This window comes from Mobula birostris, chromosome 9, assembly GCF_030028105.1.
Source record: "Mobula birostris isolate sMobBir1 chromosome 9, sMobBir1.hap1, whole genome shotgun sequence".
NCBI lineage: Eukaryota > Metazoa > Chordata > Chondrichthyes > Myliobatiformes > Myliobatidae > Mobula > Mobula birostris.
In genome coordinates this window covers 82209101-82226953 of record NC_092378.1, presented here as the reverse complement: position 1 = coordinate 82226953, position 17853 = coordinate 82209101, and the positions used below count along the sequence as shown (strand labels likewise).

Here is a 17853-nt window from a genome sequence, read left to right as displayed (position 1 = left end):
GTCTGTCTAGAGCAGACCATCCTCAAAAACTGAGTGACCGTGCAAGAAGGGAAGTAGTTTGGGAGACCACCAAGAGACCTTTGACAACTCTGGAGGAGTTACAAGCTTCATTGTCTGAGATGGGAGAGACCGCACCTACAACAACTGTTGCCCTTGTGCTTCAACAGTCACAGCTTTATGGGAGAGTGGAAAAGAGAAAGCCACTGTTGAAAAAAACTCACATGAAATCTCAGCTAGAGTTTGCCAGAAGGCATGTGGGAGACTCTGAAGTCAGCTGGAAGAAGGTTCTATGCTCTGAAACTAAAATTCAGCTTTTTGGTCATCAGACTAAATGCTATATTTGGCGTAAGCCGAACACTGCACATCATCAAAAACACACCATCCCTACCATGAAGTATAAAACCAAAGCTACACAGGAATGGCATAAAATCAACAAAGTTAATGTCCTGGAGTGGCTAAGTCAGAGACCAGAGCTCAATCCAATTGAGTATTTGCAACTGGACTTGAAAAAGGCTGTTCACTTACAATCCCCATGCAATCTAATTGAGTTTGAGCAGTTTTGTAAAGAATGGGGGAAAAATTGCAGTGTCCAGATGTGCAAAGCTGATTGAGACCTACCCACGCAGACTCAAGGCTGTAATTGCTGCCAAGGCTGTAAATACTGACTTGAAGGGGGTGAATACGTATGCAATCAAATATTTTGTTTTAAATTTGTAATTAATTTAGATCACTTTGCAGAAATCTGCTTTCACTTTGACATGAAAGCCTTTTTCTGTTGATCAGTGTCAAAAAAAAGCCAATTAAATCCACTGTTATTCAATGTTGTAAAATGATAAAACATGAAAACTTCCAGGAGGGGGTTCTGGAAAACTTCCGGAAGCACTGTAGCAACCTTCTATGCAGAGCTAATGGGTTGCTAAGCACAGACCACGGCTTGTGCACTAGGCAGATGACTCTCCTGTGATAATCGCTCAGTGCTGGACTCTTGCACATACAGTTACAGATGTTCTGCCTGAAAACCACAGTTGCATTCCCAAGAAACCTTACATTATAGAAAATCACATTGTAAAAACAATCCTATTGATGCGAAAAAAAGGGCTTAGAGAGTTACAGACTCACAAAAGCACAGGTCACTCAGGTATAAAACAGTTTTTAAATTGCTTTAAGTCTATTTTGTTAAGCCTGTACTATTATAAAGTATTCTTTCATCTGTGTCAGTAAAAGTACTTGTTTGTCAGGGTTCAATGGCCTTGTACAATGAAACCAATAACCCACCTTGTTAACAGACAATGGTGTCTGATTACTCTGGGGAGGTTACCTGGAAGTACAGTGCCAATAAAACACTAAATAATTGATTGCATAAGTATTCACTCCCCTTGAATATGATACCAAATCAGCACTGGTGCAGTCAAATGGTTTTAGAAGTCAGATAATTAGTTAAAAGGTGATCTGCTTTTTGGAGACAAGTGTGCAGTCAAGGTGTTTTGATTGATTGTAGTAAAAATACACCTGCATCTGAAAGGTCCAACTGCTGGTAAGATTCCCGGCAAAAACTACACTATAAAGACAAAAGAACGCTCCAAGCAACTCCATGAAAAGGTTATTGAAAAGCACAAGTCAGGAGATGGATACAAGAAAACTTCCAAGTCACTGCATATCCATTTTAAGTCAATCATCAAGAAGTGGAAAAAATACGGCACTGCTGTACATCTGCCTAGAGCAAGCCGTCCTCAAAAACTGAGTGATCATGCAAGAAGGGTGCTATTGAGGGAGGACACCAAGTGACCTATGACAACTCTAGAGGAGTTACAAGCTTCAGTGGCTGAGATGGGACAAACTGCACATACAGCAGCTGTTGCCCAGGTGCTTCACCAGTCGCAAACAAGAGAAAATCTGCAGATGCTGGAAATCCAAGCAACACCCACAAAATGCAGGAGGAACTCAGCAGGCTAAGCAGTATCTATGGAAAAGAGTACAGACAACATTTCTGGCCGAGACCCTTTGGCAAGACGGCATCCCTGGAAGAGACTTTTCAGTGTAGTAATCCAATCACAAACGAGAAAATCACAGACAAAGTGCTGGAGGAACTCAGCCTAGTCTCAGCCCAAAACATTGACTGTACTCTTTTTCATAAATGCTGCCTGGCTTGCTGAGTTCCTCCAGCATTTTGTGTGTGTTGCTTCACCAGTTGCAGCTTTATGGGAGGGTGGCAAAGAGAAAACCACTATTGAAAAAAACTCACATGAAATCTCGGTTAGAGTTTGCCAGAAGGCATGTAGGAGACTCTGAAGTCAGCTGGAAGAGGGTTCTATGGTCTGGTGAAACCAAAATTGAGCTTTTTGGTCATCAGCTTAATGATATGTTTATCATAAACTAAACACAGAACATCATCAAAAACACACTATCCCTACCGTGAAGCATGGTGGTGACTGCATTATGCTGTGGGGATGCTTCACTGCAGCAGACCCTGCAAGGCCTGTGAAGGTAGTGGGTAAAATGAATGTGGCAAAATACAGGGAAATTCTGGAGGAAAACCTGATGCAGTCTATAAGAGAACTGTACCTTGGGAGAAGATTTGTTTTCCAGCAAGACAATGACCCCAAGCACAGAGCCAAAGCTACACAGGAATCGCTTAAAATCAACAAAGTTAATGTCCTGGAGTGGCCAAGTCAGAGTCCAGACCTCAATCCAATTGATAATTTGTGGCTGCACTTGAAAAGGGCTGTTCACACACAACCCCCATGCAATCTGACAGAGCTTGAGCAGTTTTGTAAAGAAGAATGGGCTTTTCCAGTAAGTAAGAGTCAGAATAAAATTACTGCAACACATCCCTGGCTGTAAGGTTGTGATTGAAACTGAGCAACTTCCTCGCCAATAGAGTAGAGCAGACTGCCTTAACCATGAGATAGATAAGTGAATTATCTCACTCAGCACAAAACAAACAGGCCCTGAGAACATCTATCTTGCAGCTTGAAGACCTGTCATGACCAAACTCCATCAGAAGCACTGAGGTAATGGCATTGAATTGTCACTGTAGATGACTGCACAGGATTCAGATTCACATTTACATTCTTTTATTAATCACATTGAAACAGTCAGTTCAGATTGGCAACATCACCTCAGCGTTCTCCATCAGCACAGGTGCACCACAAGGCTCTTGCTTAGCCCGCTGCTCTACTCACTGTGTGGCTAAGCATCAGCACATAGGAGGGAGATTGAAAATCTGTCCTAGTGGTGTCACAACAGCAGTCTCTCATTCAGTGTTAGCAAGAGCAAGGAGCTGATTATTGTCTAGAGGAGGAGAGAACTGGAGGTCCACGAGCCAGTCCTCATCAAGGGGATCAGAGGTACACAGGGTCAGCAACGTTAAATTCCTCGCTGTTATCATTTCAAAGGATCTGTTCTGGACAATCATGAAAAAAACACAGCAGTGTTTCTACTTCCTTAAGAATTTATGAAAATTTGACATGACATCTAAAACTTTAGTGAACTTCTATAGATGTGTGGTGGAGAGTATACTGACTGGCTGTATGTTCACAGCCAGTATGGAAACATCAATGCCTTGAATGGAAAATCCTACAAAACATAATGATACGGCCCAGTCCATCACGGGTAAAGCCCTCCCCACCATTGAGCACATCTACATAGAGAGTTCTCACAGGAAAGCAGCATCCATCATCAGGGACCCCCGCCACCCAAGATAGGCTCTCTTTTCGATGCTGCCATCAGGAAGGTTACAGGAGCTTCAGGACTGGCACCACCAGGTTCAGGAACGACTATTACCCCTCAACCATCAGACTCTTAAATGAGAGGGGACAGCTTCACTCAACTTCACGCCCCATTACTGAAATTTTCCCAGATCCTATAACCTATGAACTCAATTTCAAGGACTCTTCATCTCACTTCCTTGATATTTATTGTTTATTTATTTTTTTTAAATCATTATTTATTCATTTTTGTATTTGCACAGTTTGTTGTCTCTTACACACTGGTTGAACCCCCAATCTGGTGCATTATTTTATTGATTCTATAATGGTTATTATTCTATTATGGATTTATCGAGTATAACTGCAAAAAAATGAATCTCAGGGTAGTACAGGGTGACACATATGTACTTTGATAATGAATTCACTTTGAACTCTGAAGTTTGAAATGCACGATTTGTGTTAACAACCAACACAATCTAAGGATACAGCCCGCGAGTGTCACCACATGTTCCACATGTTCCATGTTCCACAGAACAACAGCAGAAGAACAACAACAACAAAGCAACAGGAAAACAAGCCTCATTTACACACACACACACACACACACACACACAAAATAGGCTGCCTTTGCCCTCCAGCCTCCAATGGACTCACAGAGTCGCAGACTCAGGGCTCTGGTCTTGTCCTTGGGCCTTGACCTCCAGATTCCCAGCTGATCTTCGGGTTTCGATGTTTAGTATCGACCCCAGGACTTGCCATTGAAGGCAAGTGAGGACACTCGCTGAGGACCCTGAAATCCAGACCTCAAACTCCAGACTTTTCAACAGACGTGCAATTTCAAGATAAAACCTTGCACCTAAAAGGAGCAAACTCTGCCACACCAAATCAATTCCTACCTACAGGTAAAGTGACAATAGCAGTTATTAACAAAACATAGACTGCTGGAGGAACTCATGGGTCAAGCAGCTCAAATGAAGGGAAATACAGTTAACAATTTTTGTCCAGACCCTTTATCTGGACTTAAAGATGAAGGGAGAATACAGTGTAAAGAGGTGAGGAGAAGAGCTGCAAAGTGACAGGTGTATCCAAGTCATGAAGCACAGAAACAGGCCTTTCTGTCCAACTAGTCCCATCAAACTGCACTGGGACCACAGCCCGCCATACCCCTTCCATCCATATAATTATCCAAACCTCTCTTAAATGTTTCAATTGAAGCCGCATCCACCACTTCCTCTGGCAGCTCATTTCAATCTCTCACCATCCTTTGAGTGAAGAAGGTTCCCCTCAGAGTCCCCTTGAACATTTGGCATTTTATTTTTAACCTGTGACCTAGTTCTAGTCTCACCCAACCTTACCGGAAAAAGCCTGATTGCATGAGCCCGTCTATACCTTCGTAATTACCTGGACCAACAAAACCAAAACCATGCCCAGATCTGCAGGAGAGATCACAGTATCTGGACCAGTCAAAGCAAAACTATACCCAGACAGCAGGACACAACACAGATCAACACCGAACCCAGATCTGCAGGAGAGAGTGCAGATATTGGAAACAACAAAAGCACAGAGTACCGAGAACAGCCATAGAGGATGTAGATAACTTGATCAGCCAAATTAACACTATACCCAAAACAAAGTTTTAAAAGTTCAAAGTTGCCTGCAACGGCATTTCATGTAGATGTGCTCAATGGAGGGCTTTACCCATGATGGACTAGGCAGGAGAGAATGCAGATACCTAGATTGATCTGGTTGCACTATTCAAAGACTTTCTTTCTGCCCAAGGGAAGACAAGGAGAGGTCTGAGACAGGAGCTTCAAAATCTGCGAAACTCCATTCAAGTCAGTCAGCTAGAGGTAGCTGAGGAGCAGATTGCAGTATAGTCCCCCAGCACCTTAGAGAAGGAGAGCCCGCTCCCCAAAGACAACCCTTCACTCCAGCAGTCCAACCTCACACGAACAGTTGAGAGTGGGATTTTGACTGTCTTCCGGTCCAGTGCCACTTTCAAAGCAGACTACAACCACCACATCAGCGAAAGGAACCTACATACCAACAGGGGTTAGACATTGAAAACTATTTACCATGAGAACAAGGAAATGGCCACAGAAGGAGTGGGCCTGTTGCCTTGTGCTTCTGCTCACAGGCAATGCACTGGATGCTTACAGTGTAGTGGACAAGGACCAGTCTAATGACTATGATGCCTCGAAGAAGGCACTATTGAAGAAATGTTATATCTCACCAGATTCCTACCGACAATGCTTCCGAGCAACCACAACTCTACTAGGACAGACATACATCAAAACCTTCCACTGCCTTAAAGGACTATACTATTGCTGGTTATGACCAGGGCAGCAGACCAAGGAGCAGATTGCATAGGTGATCATCTTGATTCAGTTACTTCATGTCCTACCCTATGACAATCGGTCCTGGGTCAGAGAACATGAACCAGCCAACAGACTGACAGTGGCGAAACTGGCCCTGCAATACATCAATGCCCACTGAGGGAGACCACAATGACCCCACTCTTCAGCCCATAGAGGCATCAGAGCATCAGACACCAGGATGACAGATGGGACATTGGAGGTAACCCTGTTGGGGCAGGGAGTAAAATGGGGTAAGAGACTGGTGTGTTTTTACTTCCAGAAGCCAGGCCATAAGGTGCCAGGTAAGGAAGCCCAAATTGACAGGGTTTGTTATGTGCCAATGGAAGGTGATAGGGTGTGGGGTGGGGAGTGATAACTCTGCTGGCTATGAGGTGAGTATAAATTGACAAGCACTAGCATTAGAAGTTCCATGTCTTTGATCAAGATTAATCTTGTACCAGGCACCAACATTAATTACTTGTGTTTACAGAAATTGTAAATTATATCCTACAGCACAGGTTATCATGCTTGTAAAAGATCAAATGTATTTATTGAATGATCTGGTGAATGACTGATTGTCTGGGGAAATGATTTTGGAGAAGGATCTGCCTGAACTGAATGGTAACAAAATGTTCTGAATCATGTCCTATGGTCGTTTCTGGTTTAAAATTCAATGTAAATTTATTACCAAAGTATATATATTTTCTTACAAACATACACAGTCAATCCAACACAATAGAATTAATGAAATTAACTCAACAGTATAGACAAACAACCAATGTGTAATAGACATCTCTGAAGATGGACACTGGTTTCCTGCGGCAATGCCCCATGTAGATGTGCGTAATGGTGGGGAGGGCTGTATCCATTGCTTTTGGTAGGATTTTCCATTGAAAGGTATTGGTGTTTTCATACCAGGCTGTGACATAATCAGTCAATATACCCTCCGCTACACATCAGTAGAAGTTTGTCAAAGTTTTAGATGTCATACTGAATCTTCACAAACTTCTAAGGAAGTAGGGGCACTGCCAAGCACTCCTGGACAGTCACTCATGTCCTCTGAAATTATAACACTGAGGAATTCAAAGTTGCTGACCCTCTCCACTCTGATTCCTGATAAGGACTGGCTCATGGACCTCCAGTTTCCTCCTCTTGAAGTCCTTAGTCTTATTGACACTGAGTGAGAAGTTGTAGCACCACTCAGCAAGATTTTCAATTTCCCTCCTATATGTTGACTTGTCATCACTTCTGATTCAGCCTATGACAGTTGTGTCATCAGCAAACAAATATGGCATTGGAGCTATGCTTCACCTCACAGTCATACATGTAAAGTGAGTAGAGCAGGGGGCTAAGCACACAGCCCTGTGGTGCACCTGTGCTGATGGAGATGCTTTTGTCAATCTGAACTGAGTGGGGTCTGCAAATGAGGAAATCAAGGATACAATTGCATAAGGAGGTATTGAGGCCAAAGTTTTGAACCTTATTGATTAGTTTTTAGGGGATGATAGTATTGAATGCCGAGTTGTAGTTAATGAAGAGCATCCCAATGTATGCATCTTCACTGTCCAGATGTCTCAGGGTTGAGTGAAGAGCCAATAAAGTGGCAACTGCTGTGGACCTGTTGTGACAGTAGGCAAATTGCAATGGAACCAAGTCACTTCTCAGGCAGGAGTTGATACATTTTATCATCAACCTCTCAAAGCACTTCATCACTGTGATGGTCACCCAGGCCCAAGCGAAAGCTGGTTTGCAGCCACTGCAAGATTTGAGTAATAGTCTGTGCAAGGGTGGAACGAGGAGGACTACAAAATCAACTATGTTAAGAGAAGCAATTGGGTTCTCCTGTTCCTGATGTTGAGCTATCGGGGTTAGGTGTCAATAAATGAAAGGCGCCTGATAATATTGCTGCTTTGCAAACTGCCGATACAGCTCTGAAACCATTATTTGACAAGACATATTGGGGAGAGGCCGGACCTTATCACTGTAGGGAGGAATATGTTGTAGAGAATGGAGGTATGTATGTGAAAAGGGGAGGACGAGACGTAACCGATAAGCGTTTGGCTGTGTCCCATCACAGTGCAGACCATTAGTGTTACACATGGTTCACACCATTCCATGGGCAGGTCACCTAGCACACCAGAAAACACACATGCACTTCTGTGCCCATTTAATTTGGCCCAAAATGTACACTGATGTTTACTTGTACTGTTCCAAAAGCCCCATCTGTCAGAAAACTTGTCCTGTCCGCAGGCCTAGTAGAATCCCTTTGCATCCATTACTGGTGATCAGCACTCCATTCCAGTGCATTGCGATTGACATCCTAGGGCCTTTGGAAAAGAGCAGTGTGGGGTATCAGTACATCTTGGTCATCTGTGACTAACCATTAAGTATCCTGAGGCTGTCCCATTGTGAGCCATCACTACATCCACTGGTTCAGCTGTTCTCCAGAACTGGCATCCCGGAGGAGATACTCACAGACCAGGGCATCAACTTCATCTCCCACCTGATGAAGCAGCTAAATCAGCAGCCGGGTGTCACCGCTATAATGACCAGCCTTCACCATCCCCAGACTGATAGACTTGTTGAACCCTTTAACCAAACACTCAAGATAGTGCTGAGCAAGTTTGTAGTAGATACTGGCAAGGACTGGGAGAAATGGCTACTGTTCTTACTGTTCGCCTACCAGGAGGTGCCCCAAGTATCAACAGGATTTTCACCTTTTGAACTGTTGTACGGGTAGCATTTCCAGGGCCCATTGGGCATTTTGATGAAGAGCTGGGAGGCACTAACCTCAAAGTCCTCAGAGAAAGGGATTGGGCAGTATGTACTACAGGTTGAGGACACCTAGAGCAGTACAGGGAGGAAGCCAAAGAAAACCTCCAGAAAGCCCAACAGAACCAAAAGTGGTGGTATGACCAGCATGCCTGCTATAGTGAGTACCAGCCTGGTCAGAAGGTCCTGATGCTTCTACCATCCAATGTCAACAAACTCCTGGCTAAGTTCAAGAACCCTACATAATCATCCCCAAGATGGGCCCTGTCACTTATGAAATGCATCATCCAGACAAGCAGACCTACCATGTAAACTTCCTCAAAGAATGGAAAGAGAGAGAGGTAACAACTACAGAGATGGTTTGAAGGTGGACGAAAATGAAGAAGCGAGATGTGACGTGGAGATGTGGCACCTGTTACTGCAGCAGAGCCAGTTTTTTTTCAAGAGACATAGAGCCCATACAGTGCCTTTACATATCTGGCAACTTTGTCCTGCTGATCATTTTGCTTTGATTTCACACTTGCTGGTATTAGTAATCCATTGCCTTTTTAGCAAGTTAACAACTTTTTAAAATGACATACGGAACATATGATCGTATGGACTCATTAACACATTGATTATTAAGTATTTATTGCTTTCAAGTAAATTATGTGAGGCATTTCATTTTCTGAATGCCTGTAAGACAGTGTTAAAATTAGCAGCAGGTAGAATGGCATTTCCATAAAACCATTATAACACACACAAAATGCTGCCTGACCTGCTGAGTTCCTCCAGCATTTTGTGTGTCTGTGTTGCCCTAGTTTTCCAGCATCTGCAGAATCTTTCGTGCCCATAAAACCATCAAGATCACAAGAGATTTAAAAAATACACCAACTCCAACTGAAAAGCAAACCTATCAAACTTAATGCTGAGATGGATTATTATGTAAATACATCTGAATGTACTAAACATCCAAGCTAATTATTTATGTGGCTGTCATTTTTTTATTATTCATTTAGTTGTTTATTTGTTTGCTTATTTATTTATTATTTAGAGATACAGTGCGGTACAGGTCCTTCCGGCCCACTGAGCCGCTCCGCCCAGCAACCCACCTATTTAACCCTAATCAAAGGACAATTTACAATGACCAATTAACCTACTAACTCATACATCTTTGAACTGTGGGAGGAAACTTGAGCACCTGGAGGAAACCCATGCTGTCATTGGAACTTCTTGCAGAGAACACTGGACATGAATCCCAAACTCCGACACCCTGAGCTGCAATAGCATTACGCTAATATAAGGCTTTTTTTGCAATCAAACATATTTATCAACGATAATTCTAATTGTAAAGTTTAGGGCTATTAAGTCTGACAACAATAGTAATTAATTGATGCCTACTCAGTTAAATTGTTGAGTGATTAAACCTGGCCTAACTGTACCTGCCCAATCCCATGTCATCTACATTCAAGTAAGCATGTGCTGTTGATGCTAAACCTCCAAGGTATCCTATGGAAAATATGCTAAAAACCTCCAGGAAGTGTTAAGGTTGGTAGTACACAGACATCATATGGAACAAAAAAAAACTTAGTTCAGAATCAGATTCAGCTTTATTATCACTTCCTCATATGACATGAAATTTGTTGTTCTGTGGCAGCAGTACGGTGGAAATTACGGTAAATTACATAATAAATTAAATAGTGAAAAAATAGAATTACAAGGTCATGTTTGTGGCTTTACAGAACATTCAGAAATCTGACGGTGGAGCTGTTTCTGAATTGTTGAATGTGGGAATTCAGGTTCCTGTTCCTCTTCCCTTCTCATGGAATCAAGAAGAGGGCATATCCAGAGTGAGGAGGATCTTAGTGATGGATTCTGTCTTTTGGAGAGATCTCTTGGATATGTCCTCCATGGTGGGGAGGATTGTGCCTGTGATGCTGTTAGGTCTACAACCCTCTGCAGCCTCTTACAAACCTGTGCATTAGGGTCTCCACATCAGCCTGTGATGTAATCACTCAGAAAACAACTCTCCACAACGCATCTGTAGAAATTTACAAGAGTCTTTGATGACGTATCAAATCTCCTCAAACTCCTAACGAAGGAGAGCCACTGATGTGCCTTCTTCATGATTGCATCAATGTACTGAGTCCAGGATAGATCATCTGAGATGATGACATCCAGGAACCTGAAGGGGTTCACCTTTTCCACCACTGACCTCTCATTGAGGTCTGGTGTATGTTCTTTTAACTTCCCTTTCCTGAAGTCCATAATCTTGCTGGTCTTGCTGATGTTGAGTGTCAGGTTGTTGCAACACTACTCAACCAGCTGAACTACCTCATTCTTGTAGGCCTTCTCATCACCATCTGCCAACAGCAGGGATGCAATCTGTGAATTTATAGATGGCGTCTGAGCTGTCCTTAGCCACACAGTCAAGAGTGTTGAGAGAGTAGAGCAGTGGGCTTAGCACTCATTTTTGAGGTATGCCCGTGTTGGCTATCAGTAAGGAGGAGATGTTATCACTGACTGTGGTCTCCTGATGAGGAAGTCAAGAATCCAGTCACAGAGGGAAGTACAGAGGCCCAGGTTTTGTAGCTTGTTGATTAGTACTGAGAATATGATGGTGTTGAATGCTGATTTGTAATCAATAAACAACAGCCTGATGTAAGTATTGCTGTTGTCCAGGTGGTCCAAGGCCAAGTGAAGAGCCAGTGAGATTGCATCCGCTATAGACCTATTGACTAGTTTACCTTCATATTTCATCTTTCCTCACCTTACTGCTGTTTAAAATGCCTTCTGTTGGTTTTTAAAAACTTCCCAATCTTCTAACTTCCCACTAGTTTTTGCTATATTATATGCCCTCTCTTTTTCTTTTCCGCTCTTTTTGACTTTGCTTTTGTCAGGCATGGTTGCCTCATTCTCCCTTTTTAATACTTCTTTTTCTTTGGAATGAATCTATCTTATCCCTTACAAATTGCTCCCAGAACCTCCTGACACTGCCGTTCTGCCATCATCCCCACTAGTGTTCCCTTCCAATCGACTTTGGTCAGCTCCTCTAATGTTCATCCCCTTCTCTCAATAAAAACAGTTAACAACTTGGTCAGGTCCATTCTCTGTTGAACACTCTGGTGTTCACAGGTTAAGGTTAGTATGCTAAGTTGGTGCCAGAAGTGTGGTGACACTTGTGGGCTGCCCCCAGTTCACCCTTGGAGTATATTGGTCACTGACGCAAGCAATGCATTTCACTAGGTTTCAATGTACATGTGACAAATAAAGCTCGGGGTGAAGAAGGGAAAGAGAGCGAAGAAGAGAGCGGTAGTGATAAGGGACTCAATAGTGAGGGGAACAGACAGGAGATTCTGTGAACGGGACACCTGGATGGTATGTTGCCTCCCAGGTGCCAGGGTCAGGGATGACTCAGATTGCATCCACAACATTTTGGAGAGGAAGGGAGAGCAGCCAGATATCTTGGTACATATTGGTACCAATGACATAGGAAGGAAAAGCAATGAGATCCTGAAAAGAGAATTTAGAGAGCTAAATAAAAAGCTAAGAAGCAAGACCTCCCGGGTAGTAATTTCTGGATTGCTGCCTGTACCACGGGGCAGTGAGGGTAGAAACAGGATGATTTGGCAGATAAATGCCTGGCTGAGAAGCTGGTGCAGGGGGCAGAGCTTCAGCTTCTCGGATCATTGGGATCTCTTCTGGGGAAGGTATGACATGTTCAAAAGTGGTGGGTCGTGCCTGAACCCAAGGGGGACCAATATTCTCACAGGCAGGTTTGTTAGATCTGTTGAAGAGGGTTTAAACTAATTAGGCAGGGTGGTGGGAACCAGAGTGAAGGGACTCGGGATAGGACAGATGGTAAAAAAGTAAAGATAGCTTGCAATCAGACTGTCAGAAAGGGCAGGCAGTTGATGGGACTTAGGTGCAGCCAACTGGCTGAGTATCATATCATTAGGGATGCAGGATCAGAAAGGATAACAAATACGGTACTCAAGGTACTGGATCTAAATGCGCTTAGTATAAGAAATAAGGTGGATGATCTTGTTGCATTATTACAGATTGTCAGGTATGATGTTGTGGCCATCACTGAATCATTGCTGAAGGATGGTTGTAATTGGGAGCTGAATGTCCAAGGTTACACGTTATATCGGAGGGAGAGGAAGGTAGGCAGAGGGGATGGTGTGGCTCTACTGGTAAAGAATGACATCAAATCAGTAGAAAGATGTGACATAGGATCAGAAGATGTTGAATCCTTGTGGGTTGAATTAAGGAACTGCAAGGGTAAAAGGACGTTGATGGCAGTTATATACAGGCCTCCCAACAGTGGCTGGGAGGTGGACCACAGATTACAACAGGAAATAGAAAAGGTGAGTCAAAAGGGCAATGTTATGATAGTCATGGTAGATTTTAACATGCAGGTCGATTGGGAAAACCAAGTTGGTCATGGATCTCAAGGGAGTGAATTTGTTGAATGCCTAGGAGATAGCTTTTTAGAGCCTACTAGGGGATCAGCTATACTGGATTGGGTGTTATGTAATGAATCAGAGGCAGTTAGGGACCTTAAGGTAAAAGAACACTTAGGAACCAGTGATTACAATATGATTAAATTCAACATGAAATTTGATAGAAACCATAGAAACCATAGAAAAACTACAGCACAAAAACAGGCCTTTTGGCCCTTCTTGGCTGTGCTGAACCATTTTCTGCCTAGTCCCACTGACCTGCACATGGACCATATCCCTCCATACACCTCCCATCCATGTATCTGTCCAATTTATTCTAAAATGTTAAAAAAGATCCCGCATTTACCACCTCGTCTGGCAACTCATTCCATACTCCTACCACTCTCTGTGTGAAGAAGCCCCCCCCCCCATGTTCCCTTTAAACTTGCCCCCCTCACCCTTAACCCATGTCCTCTGGTTTTTTTCTCCCCTTGCCTCAGTGGAAAAAGCCTGCTTGCATTCACTCTATCTATACCCATCATAATTTTATATACCTCTATCAAATCTCCCCTCATTCTTCTACGCTCCAGGGAATAAAGTCCCAACCTATTCAACCTTTCTCTGTAACTGAGTTTCTCAAGTCCCGGCAACATCCTTGTAAACCTTCTCTGCACTCTTGCAACCTTATTTATATCCTTCCTGTAATTTGGTGACCAAAACTGAATACAATACTCCAGATTCGGCCTCACCAATGCCTGGTACAACCTCATCATAACATTCCAGCTCTTATACTCAATACTTGGACTGATAAAGGCCAGTGTACCAAGAGCTCTCTTTATGACCTTATCTACCTGTGATGCCACTTTTAGGGAATTTTGTATCTGTATTCCCAGATCCCTCTGTTCCACTGCACTCCTCAGTGCCTTACCATTAACCCTGTGTGTTCTACCTTGGTTTGTCCTTCCAACGTGCAATACCTCACACTTGTCTGTATTAAACTCCATCTGCCATTTTTCAGCCCATTTTTCCAGCTGGTCCAAGTCCCTCTGCAGGCTCTGAAAACCTTCCTCACTGTCTACTACACCGCCAATCTTTGTATCATCAGCAAATTTGCTAATCCAATTTACCACATTATCATCCAGATTATTGATATAGATGACAAATAATAATGGACCCAGCACTGATCCCTGTGGCACACCACTAGTCACAGGCCTCCACTCAGAGAAGCAATTCTGTACTACCACTCTTTGGCTTCTTCCATTGAGCCAATGTCTAATCCAATTTACCACCTCTCCATGTATACCTAGCGACTGAATTTTCCTAACTAATCTCCCATGCGGGACCTTGTCAAAGGCCTTACTGAAGTCCATGTAGACAATATCCACTGCTTTCCCTTCATCCACTTTCCTGGTAACCTCCTCGAAAAACTCCAGTAGATTGGTCAAGCATGACCTATCACGCACAAAGCCATGTTGACTCTTCCTAATAAATCCCTGTCTATCCAAATGCTTGTAGATTCTGTCTCTTAGTACTCCCTCCAATAACTTACCTACTACCAACGTTAAACTTACTGGCCTATAATTTCCCGGATTACTTTTCGATCCTTTTTTAAACAACGGAACAACATGAGCCACTCTTCAATCCTCTGGCACCTCACCTGTAGACAGCGACATTTTAAGTATTTCTGCCAGGGCCCCTGCAACTTAACACTAGTCTCCTTCAAGGTCCGAGGGAACACCCTGTCAGTTCCTGGGGATTTATCCCCTTTAATTTTCCTCAAGACAGCAAGCACCTCCTCCTTTTCGATCTGTACAGTTTCCATGATCTCTCTACTTGTTTCCCTTAATTCCATAGACTTCATGCCAATTTCCTTAGTAAATACAGACGCAAAAAACCTATTTAAGATCTCCCCCATTTCCTTTAGTTCCGCACATAGCCGACCAGTCTGATCTTCAAGAGGACCAATTTTATCCCTTACAATCCTTTTGCTCTTAATATACCTGTAAAAGCTCTTTGGATTATCCTTCACTTTGACTGCCAAGGCAACCTCATGTCTTCTTTTAGCCCTCCTGATTTCTTTCTTAAGTATTTTCTTGCACTTCTTATACTCCTCAAGCACCTTATTTACTCCCTGTTTCCTATACATGTCATACAACTCCCTCTTCTTCTTTATCAGAGTTGCAATATCCCTTGAGAACCGAGGTTCCTTATGCCTATTCACTTTGCCTTTAATCCTGACAGGAACATACAGACTCTGCACTCTCAAAATTTCTCCTTTGAAGGCTTCCCACCTACCGATCACATCTTTGCCAGAGAACAACCTGTCCCAATCCACGCTTTTTATTATATGAGGAATGTTTGATGGATCTGGGTCTGTACTCGGTGGAATTCGGAAGTATGGGGGTCTCATTGAAACTTTTGAAATGTTGAAAGGACGAGGCAGGGTAGATGTGGAAAGGATATTTCCCATGGTGGGAGAGTCTTGGACAAGAGGGCAAAGCCTCAGGATAGAGGGGTGTCCTTTCAAAACAGAGATGCGGAGAAATTTCTTTAGCCAAAGGGCAGTGAATTTGTAGAATTTATTGCCACATGCAGCTGTGCAACACATCCAGATCGTTGGTTGTATTTAAGGCAGAGATTAATAGGTTCTTGTTTGGATATGGCATCAAAGGTTACGGGGAGAAGGCCAGGAACTGGGGTTGAGGAGGAGATAAAAATGAATCAGCCATGATTGAATGGCAGAGCAGACTCCATGGGCCAAATAGCTTAATTCTGCTCCTTTGTCTCATGGTGTTATGGCCTAATCTTTAATCCACTTGTACTTGCATTGACTGAAACCTGAATCATTCTCCTGAACACATACTTTATGAAAAGGCCTAAATGAAAAAGAAAAGCCATATTTTTTTTTAAATTCTTACTTGCTTGAAAAGAAACTTCATTTGGGGGCTAGCAACAAACAATGTGCAGACTAACATCTGTTGTATTGAGGTAATTCCAAATCACCTTTAAGTAAGAAAGCACATTTTTCAGAGAGCTTGTTGAGATTGGTTGTATACCTGTTGACAGGAAGTGCAGGCTCTAATTATGTTCTCTCAAAAAACTAATCCCTTGGGGTTTGAAAACAGCACTGTGAGCATATGGATGCTCTTCAGTTAATCCCTCACATTTTACAGCTTCTTCTGTGTCCAATTTTTTAAAATCTCTGAACATTCCCTATTAGATATACACTCAATGGCCAACTGAACCTAATAAAGTGGCCACTAAATGTCTGCACATGATCTTCTGCAGCTGTAGCCCATCCATAGAACCAGAGAACCATAGAACATTACAGCACAGAAACAGGCCTTTGGCCCTTCTTGGCTGTGCTGAATCATTTTTCTGCCTAATCCCACTGACCTGCACCTGCACCATATCCCTCCATACACCTTTCATCCATGTACCTGTCCAAGTTTTTCTTAAATGTTAAAAGTGAGCCCTCATTTACCACTTCCTCTGGCAGCTCATTCCACACTCCAACCACTCGCTGTGTGAAGAAGGCCCCCTAATGTTCCCTTTAAACTTTTCCCCCTTCAAAGTCAGAAGGCATGTGATCCAGGGAAGTTTGGCCAGGTGGATTCAGAATTGGCTTGCCTGCTGAAGGCAAAGGGTCGTGGTGGAGGGAGTACTTTCAGATTGAAGGATTGTGACTAGTGGTGTCCTGTAAGGATCTCTTCTGGGACCTCTACTTATCGTGAATTTTATTAACGACCTGGATGTCGGGTAGAAGGGTGGGTTGGCAAGATGACACAAAGGTTGGTGGTGTTGTAGATAGTGTAGAGGACTGTAGAGGATTGCAGAGAGACATTGATAGGATGCAGAAGTGGGCTGAGAAGTGGCAGATGGAGTTCAACCTGGAGAAGTGTGAGGTGGTACACTTTGGAAGGACAAACTCCAAGGCAGAGTACAAAGTAAATGGCAGGATACTTGGTAGTGTGGAGGAGCAGAGGGATCTGGGGGTACATGTCCACAGATCCCTGAAAGTTGCCTCATAGGTAGATAGGGTAGTTAAGAAAGCTATGGGGTGTTAGCTTTCATAAGTCGAGGGATAGAGTTTAAGAGTCGCGATGTAATGATGCAGCTCTATAAAACTCTGGTTAGGCCACACTTGGAGTGCTGCGTCCAGTTCTGGTCGCTTCACTATAGGAAGGATGTGGAAGCATTGGAAAGGGTACAGAGGAGATTTACCAGGATGCTGCCTGGTTTAGAGAGTATGCATTATGATCAGAGATTAAGGGAACTAGGGCTTTACTCTTTGGAGAGAAGTAGGATGAGAGGAGACATAATAGAGGTGTACGATATTAGAGGAAGTTTCTTTACTCAGAGAGTGGTTGGTGAGTGGAGTGCGCTGCCTGAGTCATGGGTGGAGGCAGATACACTAGAGAAGTTTAAGAGACTACTAGACAGGTATATGGAGGAATTTAAGGTGGGGGCTTATATGGGAGGCAGAGTTTGAGGGTCGGCACAACATTGTGGGCCTAAGGGCCTGTAATGTGCTGTACTATTCTATGTTCACTCATAATCCATGTCCTCTGGTTTTTTCTCCCCTTGCCTCAG

General features: G+C 43.2%; 1 protein-coding gene across 1 annotated transcript in view; it reads right to left on the bottom strand.

Moving 5' to 3' along the window:
• Positions 1 to 17853, bottom strand: part of LOC140202419 (uncharacterized) — a 174612-nt gene that overhangs the window by 141908 nt on the left and 14851 nt on the right. The window contains exon 2 of the mRNA XM_072267286.1: positions 5109 to 5229. Coding sequence (XP_072123387.1) covers positions 5109 to 5229 — 121 coding nt within the window. The remainder of the gene's footprint in view (positions 1 to 5108; positions 5230 to 17853) is intronic.